This window comes from Schistocerca americana, chromosome 2 (assembly GCF_021461395.2).
Source record: "Schistocerca americana isolate TAMUIC-IGC-003095 chromosome 2, iqSchAmer2.1, whole genome shotgun sequence".
NCBI classification, from domain to species: domain Eukaryota; kingdom Metazoa; phylum Arthropoda; class Insecta; order Orthoptera; family Acrididae; genus Schistocerca; species Schistocerca americana.
The window spans coordinates 444,873,196-444,886,839 of record NC_060120.1 but is presented as its reverse complement, the minus strand read 5'-3'; the positions used below and the strand labels follow the sequence as shown (position 1 = coordinate 444,886,839).

Here is a 13,644-nt window from a genome sequence, read left to right as displayed (position 1 = left end):
AAAAGACTCTGCTATCCAAACAATGAACAGTGTAGAACAGTGGTTCAGCTACAACAAGCTAATTATAAACAAAGAAAAGACAGTAGCACTGAATTTCTATAATGTAAAAGGAAGACACCACCCAAACATAGAAATAGAACTTAGGGACAGAGTTCTTGAAAGTGTTGACAGCGCTAAATTTCTGGGACTCTGGCTCCAGAACAACACAAAATGGGAGGTACATATTGAATATTTGCAAAGAAAACTAAGCAAAACCTGTTACATGATACAGATCTTAAAAACTTGTTGCAGCAAAGCTAGCCTGTTAAATGTATACTACTCCTATGTGCATTCCGTAATTAAATATGGCATAATCTTCTGGGGCAATACAACAACAAATATTAAACTTTTCAGGATGAAAAAGAGAATACTAAGAATTATTGAAGGGGCAAACAATACGAAATCGTGCAGACCCATATTCAAAAAACTGTCAGTTCTTCCTCTCCCTTGCATTTTTATCTATGAAACATCAGTTTTCATCAAACAATATATCGATAGACACTCAGATATCTTACTAAAAAATTAAGATATACATGCACACAATACAAGGCAAAAATCTGACCTTCATGTGAAACAGGTGAGAACATCATTGTGCCAGAAAGGCACACTACATACTGGGATAAAGATTTTCAATAATCTACCTAAAACATATTAAATCAATAGTTAAACTCTGTAGTTTTAAGGCTGAAGTAAAGGCATATTTAATTGATCATTGCTTTTACAGTCTGACAGAATATATAAAAGCCAAACAACAAAAATAAAGATGCATTATTAATATTCAACTTTGTATGTTGCCTGTAATATTTGTTGTATTTATGAGTCTGTGCTAAATTACTTCAATATCTAGTCCTTAGGATTGCAATACAAACTGACAAACTGTATTTTATCTTGTAAATACCTAACCATGTCCAATATCCTTGTATACATTCTATACATATAGGATTTGAAGGACTAAATAAATAAATAAATAGAATACATTTAGCACAATTTCAGATGATGTTTCATGTGTATATGTACTTTCGCCAACATATCGAGGGTAAATTAAATGAATATATAAAATATCACCATACTCCCACAGAACAATGAGTTGTATGCTGATGAGGTTTTGTATGTGGAGAAATATAAAGCACACAATGGAAAATCCAGAGTGGGATCCAACAGTATTATGAAAAGGAAAGTTGCTACTCACCATATACCAGAAATGCTGAGTCACATATAGGCGCACTAAAAAGACTGTATGTGTGAGTTGCATTGGCGTGTGTGTGAGTGTGTCTGTATGTCATCTAATTCTGATGAAGGCTTACTGGCGAAAAGCTGTACTTGTGACAGTCTTTTTAGTGTGCGTATCTGTGACTCAGCATCTCCGCTGTATGGTGAGTGCCAACTTTTCTTTTCATAATATTGAGATATAAAGCACATACAACATACAGGTAACACAAATGTAAGGGCACTGCTATTTGTGAGTGTAAACTAATGTCAGTGCCTTAAGCAGACTTAAGTTCATCTTATGTAAGATGACGAAATTTCAGGTGGTCAAGCAATAAGGATCCTAGCTGGACAATATGAAGATAGAAAAGAAATATTGTTTCTAACCAAGTAAAAAGTGTGTGCTCACATCAACTAGAAAATATATTGTTGAACGTGATATGTGTGAACAGCTATTCCAAAATGTAATCGCATGTAAATGTCAAGGAAAACAAGTAATGCTATGTTTCTAATCGGAGTTGTGAAGTTTTGTAATTTTAATTTAATTTCATATGAAAGGACTGTCAATTTGTTTTATAAATAAGTTCGAATATTTTTGCAGGCTAGATTCAATGCATCAACCTATGGATATTATCTATTTAATATTCACCAGTTCACTGCTTTATCAACTGAACTACCAGCAATGCAAGACAGAGGGTGTAACAATAAGCTTTACTATGAGTTTCATTTTGTCAACTGCTCTATCCTTCTTTGTACCAGTGGGAAAATATATCTCAGAGGTAAATCACTGTTAACTTCAGTAAGCAAACTTGCCCATCAACGTGATCGCATTTTGTTGGTACAGTGCAACTAATTTTTCTGTACTTTCTCATTCCCTGAAACACTCAAAATTAATTTTTCAAGAGTTTCTATGGATGTATTTGTATAGTGTGATGTTAAACACTACTTGCAATCCATTTTCTGAAACGTAAATTCTAAAAGAAGACATCACTGTGAATTAGCATTATGACAGTGCGAGCAGCAAGCTAGCCAGTGATGTCACAGGCATCACACAACTCAAATGGAGCATTTCATCCTGCTTTCAAATTATTTGAGCTTCATTTCCGTTTTTGTAAAAGAATACTGAAGTTCAAGAAGGAAAGAAGTGTTATGAGCATAAAATGATATAATTAACCATTTAAGATGATTCCCAGAAAACAGTCAAATACACTATTACATCAATGTGTGCCTAAATGGCGCAGAAGCTATGATGGGTACAAATGATGGAGCAATAACTAAAATAAAAAAAAGAGCTTTGAGGACTGCAGCAGTAGTCATTGTGCTCTCCAGAGACATACTTTAGCTATGAAATAAATGCCTGCTTCCTTCAAGAAAGTTTCAGTTGAATCTGTCCAAATTATTAATTACATAAAATCACAGCCACTGGCGCCACGACTTTTCACAGCACAGTGTAAAGCTATGGGAAGCCTTCATTGTTCCTTGCTTCTCCACACAGAAGTGTGCTGTCTAGGAAACTACTGCGAAAGCAAAGAGAGCTTCACTGCAAATTTAAACGCAGCCAAAACCTATCAGACAAATAGAAGCTAAACGATGTCAAAGATAGTGTATGGAGGGCTATGCGTGAAGCGTTCAGTGAATTCGAAAGTAAAGTTCTATGTACCGACTTGACAGAAAAATCCTAGGAAGTTCTGGTCTTACGTTAAATCAGTAAGTGGCTCGAAACAGCATATCCAGACACTCCGGGATGATGATGGCATTGAAACAGAGGATGACACGCGTAAAGCTGAAATACTAAACACCTTTTTCCAAAGCTGTTTCACAGAGGAAGACCGCACTGCAGTTCCTTCTCTAAATCCTCGCACAAACAAGAAAATGGCTGATACCGAAATAAGTGTCCAAGGAATAGAAAAGCAACTGAAATCACTCAACAGAGAAAAGTCCACTGGACCTGACGGAATACCAATTCAGTTCTACACAGAGTACGTGAAAGAACTTGTCCCCCTTCTAACAGCCATGTACCGCAAGTCTCTAGAGGAACTGAAGGTTCCAAATGATTGCAAAAGAGCACAAGTAGTTCCAGTTTTCAAGAGGGGTCGTCGAGCAGATGCGCAAAACTATAGGCCTATATCTCTGACATCAATCTCTAGTAGAATTTTGGAACATGTTTTCTGCTCGCGTACCATGTCATTTCTGGAAACCCAGACTCTGTAGGAATCAACATGGATTCCGGAAACAGCGATCGTGTGAGACCCAACTCGCTTATTTGTTCATGAGACCCAGAAAATATTAGATACAGGCTCCCAGATAGATGCCATTTTTCTTGACTTCTGGAAGGCGTTCGATACAGTTCTGCATTGTCGCCTGATAAACAAAGTGAGAGCCTACGGAATATAAGACCAGCTGTGTGGCTGGATTGAAGAGTTTTTAGCAAACAGAACACAGCATGTTGTTCTCAATGGAGAACGTCTACAGACGTTAAAGTAACCTCTGGCATGCCACAGGGGAGTGTTGTGGGACCATTGCTTTTCACAATATTTATAAATGACCTAGTAGATAGTGTCGGAAGTTCCATGCGACTATTTGGGGATGGTGCTGTAGTATACAGAGATTGCAAATACATAGAAAGAAGGATCCTTTACTGTATGATTATATGATAGCAGAATAAACACTGGTAGCAGTAACTTCTGTAAAATATCTGGGAGTATGCGTACGGAATGATGAAGTGGAATGATCGTATAAAATTAATTGTTGGTAAGGTGGGTGCCAGGCTGACATTCATTGGGAGAGTCCTCAGAAAATCTAGTCCATCAACAAAGGAGGTGGCTTACAAAACACTCGTTTGACCTATACTTGAGTATTGCTCATCAGTGTGGTATCTGTACCAGGTCCGGTTTACAGAGAGGGGGGGACGCCAACCTATTCATGGGTCGCTTAGAGAAAGCCTTCTTGGTTACCCAGGCCTGCCAACCCAAAGTTTGGTACAGATTTATTGATGACATCTTCATGATCTGGACTCACAGTGAAGAAGAACTCCAGAATTTCCTCTCCAACCTCAACTCCTTTGGTTCCATCAGATTCACCTGGTCCTACTCCAAATCCCATGCCACTTTCCTTGACGTTGACCTCCACCTGTCCAATGGCCAGCTTCACACGTCCGTCCACATCAAACCCACCAACAAGCAACAGTACCTCCATTATGACAGCTGCCACCCATTCCACATCAAACGGTCCCTTCCCTACAGCCTAGGTCTTTGTGGCAAACGAATCTGCTCCAGTCTGGAATCCCTGAACCATTACACCAACAAACTGACAACAGCTTTCGCATCCCGCAACTACCCTTCCGACCTGGTACAGAAGCAAATAACCAGAGCCACTTCCTCATCCCCTCAAACCCAGAATCCCCCACCGAAGAACCACAAAAGTGCCCCACTTGTGATAGGATACTTTCCGGGACTGGACCAGACTCTGAATGTGGCTCTCCAGCAGGGATACGACTTCCTCAAATCCTGCCCTGAAATGAGATCCATCCTTCATGAAATCCTCCCCACTCCACCAAGAGTGTCTTTCTGCCGTCCACCTAACCTTCGTAACCTGTTAGTTCATCCCTATGAAATTCCCAAACCACCTTCCCTACCCTTTGGCTCCTATCCTTGTAACCGCCCCCGGTGTAAAACCTGTCCCATGCACCCTCCTACCACCACCTACTCCAGTCCTGTAACCCGGAAGGTGTACACGATCAAAGGCAGAGCTACATGTGAAAGCACCCACGTGATTTACCAACTGACCTGCCTACACTGTGATGCATTCTATGTGGGAATGACCAGCAACAAACTGTCCATTCACATGAATGGACACAGGCAGACAGTGTTTGTTGGTAATGAGGATCACCCTGTGGCTGAACATGCCTTGGTGCACGGCCAGCACATCTTGGCACAGTGTGACACCGTCCGGGTTATCTGGATACTTCCCACCAACACCAACCTATCCGAACTCCGGAGATGGGAACTTGCTCTTCAATATATCCTCTCTTCCCGTTACCCACCAGGCCTCAATCTCCGCTAATTTAGGGTTGCCGCCACTCACACCTCACCTGTCATTCAACATCATCTTTGCCTCTGCACTTCCGCCTCGACTGACATCTCTGCCCAAACTCTTTGTCTTTAAATATGTCTGCTTGTGTTTGCATATGTGTGGATGGATATGTGTGTGTGTGCGAGTGTATACCCGTCCTTTTTTCCCCCTAAGGTAAGTCTTTCCGCTCCCGGGATTGGAATGACTCCTTACCCTCTCCCTTAAACCCCACTTCCTTTCGTCTTTTCCTCTCCTTCCCTCTTTCCTGATGAGGCAACAGTTTGTTGCAAAAGCTTGAATTTTGTGTGTATGTATGTGTCTGTCTGTGTTTCTATCGACCTGCCAGCGCTTTCGTATGGAAAGTCACATCATCTTTGTTTTTGAATATATTTTTCCTGGGTGGAATGTTTCCCTCTATTCTATATATATATATATACAGACACAAGCAGATGTGTCTGTATATGTGTAGATGGACATGTGTGTGTGTGCGAGTGTATACCCGTCCTTTTTCCCCCTAAGGTAAGTCTTTCCGCTCCCGGGATTGGAATGACTCCTTACCCTCTCCCTTAAAACCCACATCCTTTCGTCTTTCCTTCTCCTTCCCTCTTTCCTGATGAGGCAACAGTTTGTTGCGAAAGCTTGAATTTTGTGTGTATGTTAGTGTTTGTGTGTCTGTCATATATATATATATATATATATATATATATATATATATATATATATATATATATATATATATATATATATATATGAGATAGAGGGAAACATTCCATGTGGGAAAAATATATCCAAAAACACAGATGATGTGACCCACCGAACGAAAGCGCTGGCAGGTCGACAGACACACAAACAAACACAAACACACACACGAAACTCAAGGCCTCGCAACAAACCGCTGCCCCACCAGGAAAGAGGAAAGGAGAGGGAAAGACGAAAGGATGCGGGCTCCAAGGGAGAGGGCAAGGAGCCACCCCAATCCCGGGAGCGGAACGACCCACCCTAGGGGGAAAGAAGGGGTACACACTCGCACACACACACACACACACACACATCCATCCGCACGTATAATTACTGTGTGCTTGACTGACAAGGGGCCTACTGTGCATTTTCACCTGAAAAAGGAGCCCGCAAGCTAAAAAGTTTGGTAAGTCCTGTTATAGATTACACAGGGCATAAGAAAGCCATTTGTAACTCTCTGAGGCCTTAATGCAGCAGCATACCAAATTGCAATCTAGAAACCATACATTAAGAAGTTACAGGAAGGTGTACAGAAAAGTTATAGTAACAATAAATAAGTTAGCAAATGAGATAGAAGGAATTAACAAAATGAAATCACTCTGGAATGTTTTTAATGACAGCAATAAACTAGTCCACAATAAATTCATAATAAAATGTGAAGGTAACGATAATCACATTTATGGAGGAATGTGCAAATATATGTTTTACAAAATTAATGTGAATTTCTAACAGCTGGGATAGAGGAAATGCTACAAATAAAGTTATGAAAAGTTTTCAGAAATGACTGAGAATGATTCAGGAGAAATTGACAGGAAAAGAACTGCAAATTATACAAGGAAAGACAAAGTATAATCTGCAACAAACAACAAGATACATGGAAGTTCAGGTAGTTTGTTTCTACAATTCCTATTTGAGCTGTAATGTTATCTGCAAAGCCACAAAATCAGATTGTACAATGTGGTTATAGACTCCCTGCTTTTCAATGTGAAATAAGTAATTTTGTGCTGAAGACTCACATAAGGAACAGAGAAAAAACTTTCACATAGATAAAATGTTCTTGTTTGTTATGTGGCTAAAAAAACATGAATATTATTGATGACACATTAGCAGCCATAACCATGTGGATTGTGAAATTTATATTTTTATGCCTGAGATCCATATACTAACACCAGTGATGAATTTACACAATTGATATCAAATTGTATTTGTTAACATGTATAGTAAATTTGGTTGTTGAAGCATTCCACCAAAGGCATACACAAAGAGGATCAGGGGAGGGTAGCTGCCACCTGCTCCTCCCCCACAGAAAAAAGTCTTCAGAAGCTGTACACAATTTCAGGGCCAGCTTAAGGTCCAAGCGACAAAGCCTTCACTTGGTGTGCCACAGGTACCACAACTACAACATTTCTATACATGATGTATCACAATATTCAGTTGCTGCTTGAGGTGCTGAGCTGAGATGGGTGACATGGGCATTCAAGTACAAGAGCTGTATACAGCACATATCACAATTAGCAGCGAAAAGAAACACGGGTGAAAATGTGTGTGGGAAAAGGAGTGAGGGGTGTGCCAAAAGAAAAGTCAACCGAGTGAAAAATGTTCTTGTACCTGTCCCGCTCACATCCTGCCCTGCCAGACAGAGATATCAATTTGAAGAAAGCCAGAACATAAAATATCTCTGACAAGTATCAACTGTACTTAGAACCATTTGTAATGAAATCTCAGAACTATTTTGTTGTTTACCATGAAACAAACATGAGGCTTCCCCCTTCCCCCTCCATTCCCTGCTGCAGACTTAGGTCCTCGGACTTCCTGTGCATTATAGATATGCCAAAATACAACTTTCCAATTCCAAGCAGTGACACTGAGGGAAACCAGTTTAACTGGTGCTACATAACATTGTACTGTTTCAGAAACTATAAAACACTGTACTTTTTAGTGGTAATTTATTACTCAAGCCATTTATGTTAATGAGATTCTTCAAATTACTGCCATCTAGCTCTTCTAATTTAGAAAATAAAGTTTAACTGGATAGATAAAAAATCTGCTCACCAAGTGGCAGTAGGAGAAAACTTATATAAAGGTTAAGTAAATGTGCAAGCTTTTGGAGCCAGTGGCCCCTTCTGGTGGAAGGGTTGAAGGGGTAAGCAAGAAGGATGAAGGAAACGGACTGGCAAGATTTAAAAAATGGGGAGGTTGTGGAAAAGTCACCCAGAATCCTGGATCAGGGGAGACTTATCAAGTGGGATGTTGGGGACTTCACCGGATGAGATTGGAAACCTAAGAGCTTAAATGTAGAAGATGGGGTAATAAGCGAGACATAGATTGCTGAAAAAACATCATCCCAGGGATTAATAAGAGCGGAAAGCTAATCATATCGTATGTGGCAGAAGTGAAGGGTGGGGAAACATAAACAGTTTAGAAAGTAAAAGATATAGGAAACTAAAAGCATGTGAAGCAAGAAATGGTTAATGAAAAGAAATGCTGTGACCAAAGAAAATAATGTAAATTAGGGCCAGATGGGTAGCGAGAACCAAGGACATGTTGTGACATCAATTACCACCTACAGAGTTCTGAGAAACAGGTGTCTGGGGAAGAAACAAGATAGCATGTGTGGTGAATAAGGCACCAACTTCTTGTGAAATTTAATTGGAAGAATATCATGAAGTTCTATTCAAAATTCCAAGCCACCTTCCTTGATGTTGACCTCATCCTCTCTACATACTTCTGTTTACATTAAACATATTAACAACAGTACTTACATTTTGAGTTGTCATCCTTTCCATGTCTAACATTCCCTCCCATACATCCTTGGCATTTGAGGAAAATGCATTTATTCAGATGAAGACTCTTTACAGTAATACAGCACTGTTCTCACCTCTACCTTCAGTGGACATAATTATCCCACACGCCTAGTTCAAAAGCAGGTTTCCCACACCATCACACCCAATCCTGGTACTACTGACCTCTTCAAAAATCAGCTTAGGAGCACACCTCTTGTCACTATTATCCTGGTCTTGAATGTATCAATTAATTACTTTGACAAGGCTATGACTTCCTAAAATTGTGCCCCAAAGTTCTGTCTGACCCTTTTGTGCACCACACACAGAATAGGTAACCCCCCCGCTCCCAGTCAAAATCTCTGCAGTATCCTGGTAGGGCCCTCACTCCTACTGCACCCATTTCCCAACACTATGGCTCCTACTCTGGCAACCAACCCTGCTATAACACTTGCCCCATGCACCCTCCTCCACCACCAATAATGGCCCTGTAACTGGCAAAAGACATACTATCAAACTGAGAACCATCTGTGAAACAACATGTCATGTAACAGCTGTTATGTAAATACTGTTTCGCCTTTTACATTGACATGAGAACCACCAAGTTATCACTTACCATGAATGGGCATAGACAGTGTGTTGCAGAGCATGTGCTGCAACATGACAATCATGACATCAGTGCCTATTTCACCACACATGCTATCTGGACTCTTCCCCCTGATACCAGTTTTCAAAAACTCCGCAGATGGGAACTGGCATTACAACATGTCCTTCATTCTTGCCACCCACCTGGCCTTAATTTACATCAATTCCTTCAGTCTCAGCAGTTAATCTTTTCAGTAACTATTCCTTTCTTCACACACTTTTAGCTGGCTACGAAATGTAATGAAATGATCGTGTGGTATTGTTGACCGGGAGGCCCCATCTGGCGAAGTCTGGCCGCCGGTTTGCAAGTCTTATTTCAGATGACGCCACATTGGGTGACTTGCATGTTGATGACGATGAGGACAACACAACACCCAGTCCACAAGTGGATAAAATCTCCAACCTGGCTGGGAATCAAACCCCGGCCCATCGCATGGCCGGCAAATGAATACCATTCAGCTAAGCAGGCAGACTAGCTTTCTATTATCTTTTATTTTCTGGCCTGTCTATTTTTCTCCTCTACCACATACAGTTCACTTAGCTTTAAGCTCTTATTAACTCTTGCGTGATGCTTTGTCAGTAATCTCCATCTAGCTTATTACCCTATTTTTCACCTTTAAGATCTCAGGTTTTCAAATCTTGTTTGGTGTGGTCATCATTTCCTAAACCTCACCAGTAGTTTTCCTTCTACCTTACCCTTCAATCCTTCTGCCAGAGGAAGGAGCCACTGTCTCTGAACACTTGCACATTTACTAACCTTTATATATGTTTTCTCTTGCTGTCACTTGGGAAATAATGTTTTTATCTATACTGTTGCATTATATTTTCAAAGAAATTGATCATTTTCACTGATAAATTGGATCTTATAATTTAGAAACAGAAGAAGACTATCTAGATTCATTTACAATTCACAACTTCCACAAAAAAAGTGGTAATTTGAATGGAAATGCTTCTGACAGCCAGTCTGTCTTTGAGCAGTTGGTGAGGGGCGAAATTTACCTGCCTGCATAGGACACACATCCTTTCATTTTTTATTGTGCAGATATAAATACAGAACTCACCACATTGATGAAGTTTAGAATCTCACAGAAAGTAAATCTTAAGACATAGACTGTAAAAGGGCGCAGTTTTGTGTCAGCAAGGTACTCCACAATAGTGTTCTTTCGTTCTGGATTCCATTCATTTCCCAGTACTGGAGATCCTGAAATAAAATAATGAATAATTATTATCTTAACCATTTGGATGCTACAGACATGCTGAGCTTAACACAAAGTCATTACCACCAAAGTGGGCCACCTGTCCTAAGTAGCCTGCATGTGTGTTTCTAACTCGACTGCAGTTACATGAGTGGCCTATCTCATCCTGTGCTAAATATTTCTTCTCCTTCTGTCTCTGAATGGTTTTCCCCCACTCAGATGAACATTATTGTACGTGCAAAAAATAGTTGCTCACTCTGCAACTTCTCTGCAAATTTATGGTTGTTACAAATCTGCAGAAATGTAAAGATAGCGTTTCTTTCAACAGTGTCTGATCCATTTTTAAAAACATGTTCAAAACCTTGCTATCATTTTCAGATTAGAAACAACTATGAATTACATTATGAGACTCTAATGTTACACCTGCTTAAGTAGGTGGCTTAGGACTGTTACTTCCAGAATTTGTGGAGAAGTTATCACTTATGTCGACATCAAATAATTCATCCACACTGTTACTTTTTGAGAGTCTCTCCATAACTTCTTTATCAGTGCAACCATGACACCTTTTCATTTTCTTCGTAGAACAGATTATGAGAGAAGCATTGTTATGCCAATCCTGACGAACAGTAAGACATATAGCAAAGTTGAATGCAGCATACTGAGATCAAAACAGACTAAGCATCCAAACACAAATTAGTAGCCAGACCTGTGACAAGCTACTGAGATATGGGGGTGGAGATTCTGTTGTATGCTGAAAGTCATCAGCAATACGCAAAGCTCCTGAATGGTGATGATATTCACCCTTAGAACTCAGGAGTCAACAAGGAGGCATGACATTTTTTTATCAACAGCACTGAAGGAAATCCCCAAGGCCATGCTTAAACTTATCAACAGCACTTGCGGAGTGGTGAAGTGTGAGCAGTAAATTCACCAACACCAGTCAAAGGGTTATTTATACAGATGTAATTAAATGCCAGTAACTCCAATCACCTAGATTATCTTCCCACTGGTAAAGGCACCTACATACTTACAGCGCATGAGCTGTGTGACACTAGATGTAAGCTGCTCAGGCTCTGTGAGAGACCACTGTTGTGTACTGTCAGATGGCTCAGGTGAGGTTTGCAATCCAGCTTTTTTTCATTTTTTTCATGCAAGTGTATGAAAACTACTTTGAGCATAGTAAAAAGATATTTTTTCTGTATTCTTTATATCATTAACTGCAGTTCAGAATCTGTATGATACTGACCATACAATCAAAGGTAACAAAACAACAGAGCTTCCTATCAAAGACAATCTAGGATAATGATTTTCATTGTTCCATACTCCGTCAACACCATTACCAGAATATCGTTTCCTAAAAAAAAAAATTTGGAGTACTTTAGTGCATCAGCCAAATCAGCACTTCATCAAATAGCAGCACAGAGATACTGCCAAACACAACAAATGGTATCCTCTTTTTGTCTCCACTGCTTTGTTTAACAAATATGCATGTAGCTCCACACAATAAGCAACTACATTGTCTTAATAACACACTTAATGAAAATTTCTTTCAAATTCATTTTCCAGCATAATCTGATTTTGGTTTCAATTCATTCATATTATCTTCATCTACACGCCACTGTTTCATACAAGACAAATCATGCTGAAAGGTTTGTGGAGCAAGATGTGCTCATAAAAAGAAGATGCACATAAATGTGTTTGAGCTTATAGCTGACACCTAAATATTTCATGGCAGACTATGGCAGAAAATGACTTTAACATTAATAATGAAAGACTCAATAAATTATACGATGAACACACTTCTCTAGAAACAGTAAGAATGTGGAGAAAACCTGCACCATGGTTTACAGACCATCACAAACACCTTACGAGTGTTAGAGATGCAGCACACGGAACACAAATGGCATACAACCTCTGATAATCACCTCATCTACAAGCACCTATGCATTACACAACCAAGTTAATCAGTCTGTGAGGAATGAAAAACTCAGGAATGCCCACTAGTTAAATAAGGATTTTCAAAGACCTGCCGTTCTGTCGAAAAATCTGCAAGGTCTAGCCATGGGCAACTTAAATCTGCTCTAGTTCCTATTGATGATCTAAATGAGTGTTTCATCATGCTGATATCTTTACCTGACCAACGCACAGAAACCATCGATTCCCTTACGGTATCAGCGGCTGGTACAAACAGAAATTTTTCATGATGATTTAACAGTGAGAGCAAATGTCAGTTTTCTCACTGATCTGCTAGTACCAAAATAATGGACATTTTTAACGATTCTCTGACCTCCAGCATCTTCCCAACAGCCTGGAAGCAGTAACTCATAAAACCACTACCCAAGAAGGAATCAGCCAAACAACCTTCTGACTATATGCCCATTAGCAATCCACCAGCATTATCCAGGGCTTTATAATACACAGTTCATGAACAGCTCACTAATTATTTAACGTCAAATAACCTTTAAAACTAATACCAGCCTAGTTTCTGGCACAATCACAGCATGATGACTGCTCTTTTAAAATGTGACCGACAAGAGTGAAACAAGCTATGGACAAACAACAGGAGACTACACTATGTGCTTTTCGGATTTCAGCAAAGCTGTTGACACTGCTGACTTAACACATACTACTAGCTAAACTCACAAGAAAATATTTCTCTCTTCAATTGCCTTACAGTGGTTCCATTCATATCTTACATTTCATCAATGGTATGTCATAAATGGAACAGAAAAGTCACAATGGAGGGGTGCAGTACCAGGGTCCCTATGAAAATCAGTACGGGACCCATTACTCATCTCATTATATGTTAGTGATAAGTCAAATATTCTTTCTAGTGATGTGTCAAATATTGTTTCCCACAGCAAATAGCACCTACACACTAGTGACATCCACTTATATCTAAGTGCAAATCCAACAAATATGTGCACATTCATCCAGCACGTAAATGCCTATATTCTGCCACTACCAGG

General features: G+C 39.7%; 1 protein-coding gene across 1 annotated transcript in view; it reads right to left on the bottom strand.

Annotated features, from left to right (window-relative positions):
* The window catches only part of LOC124594079 (innexin inx2-like), a 65,295-nt gene that overhangs the window by 46,309 nt on the left and 5,342 nt on the right, over positions 1-13,644 (bottom strand). The window contains exon 3 of the mRNA XM_047132430.1: positions 10,541-10,680. Coding sequence (XP_046988386.1) covers positions 10,541-10,680 — 140 coding nt within the window. The remainder of the gene's footprint in view (positions 1-10,540; positions 10,681-13,644) is intronic.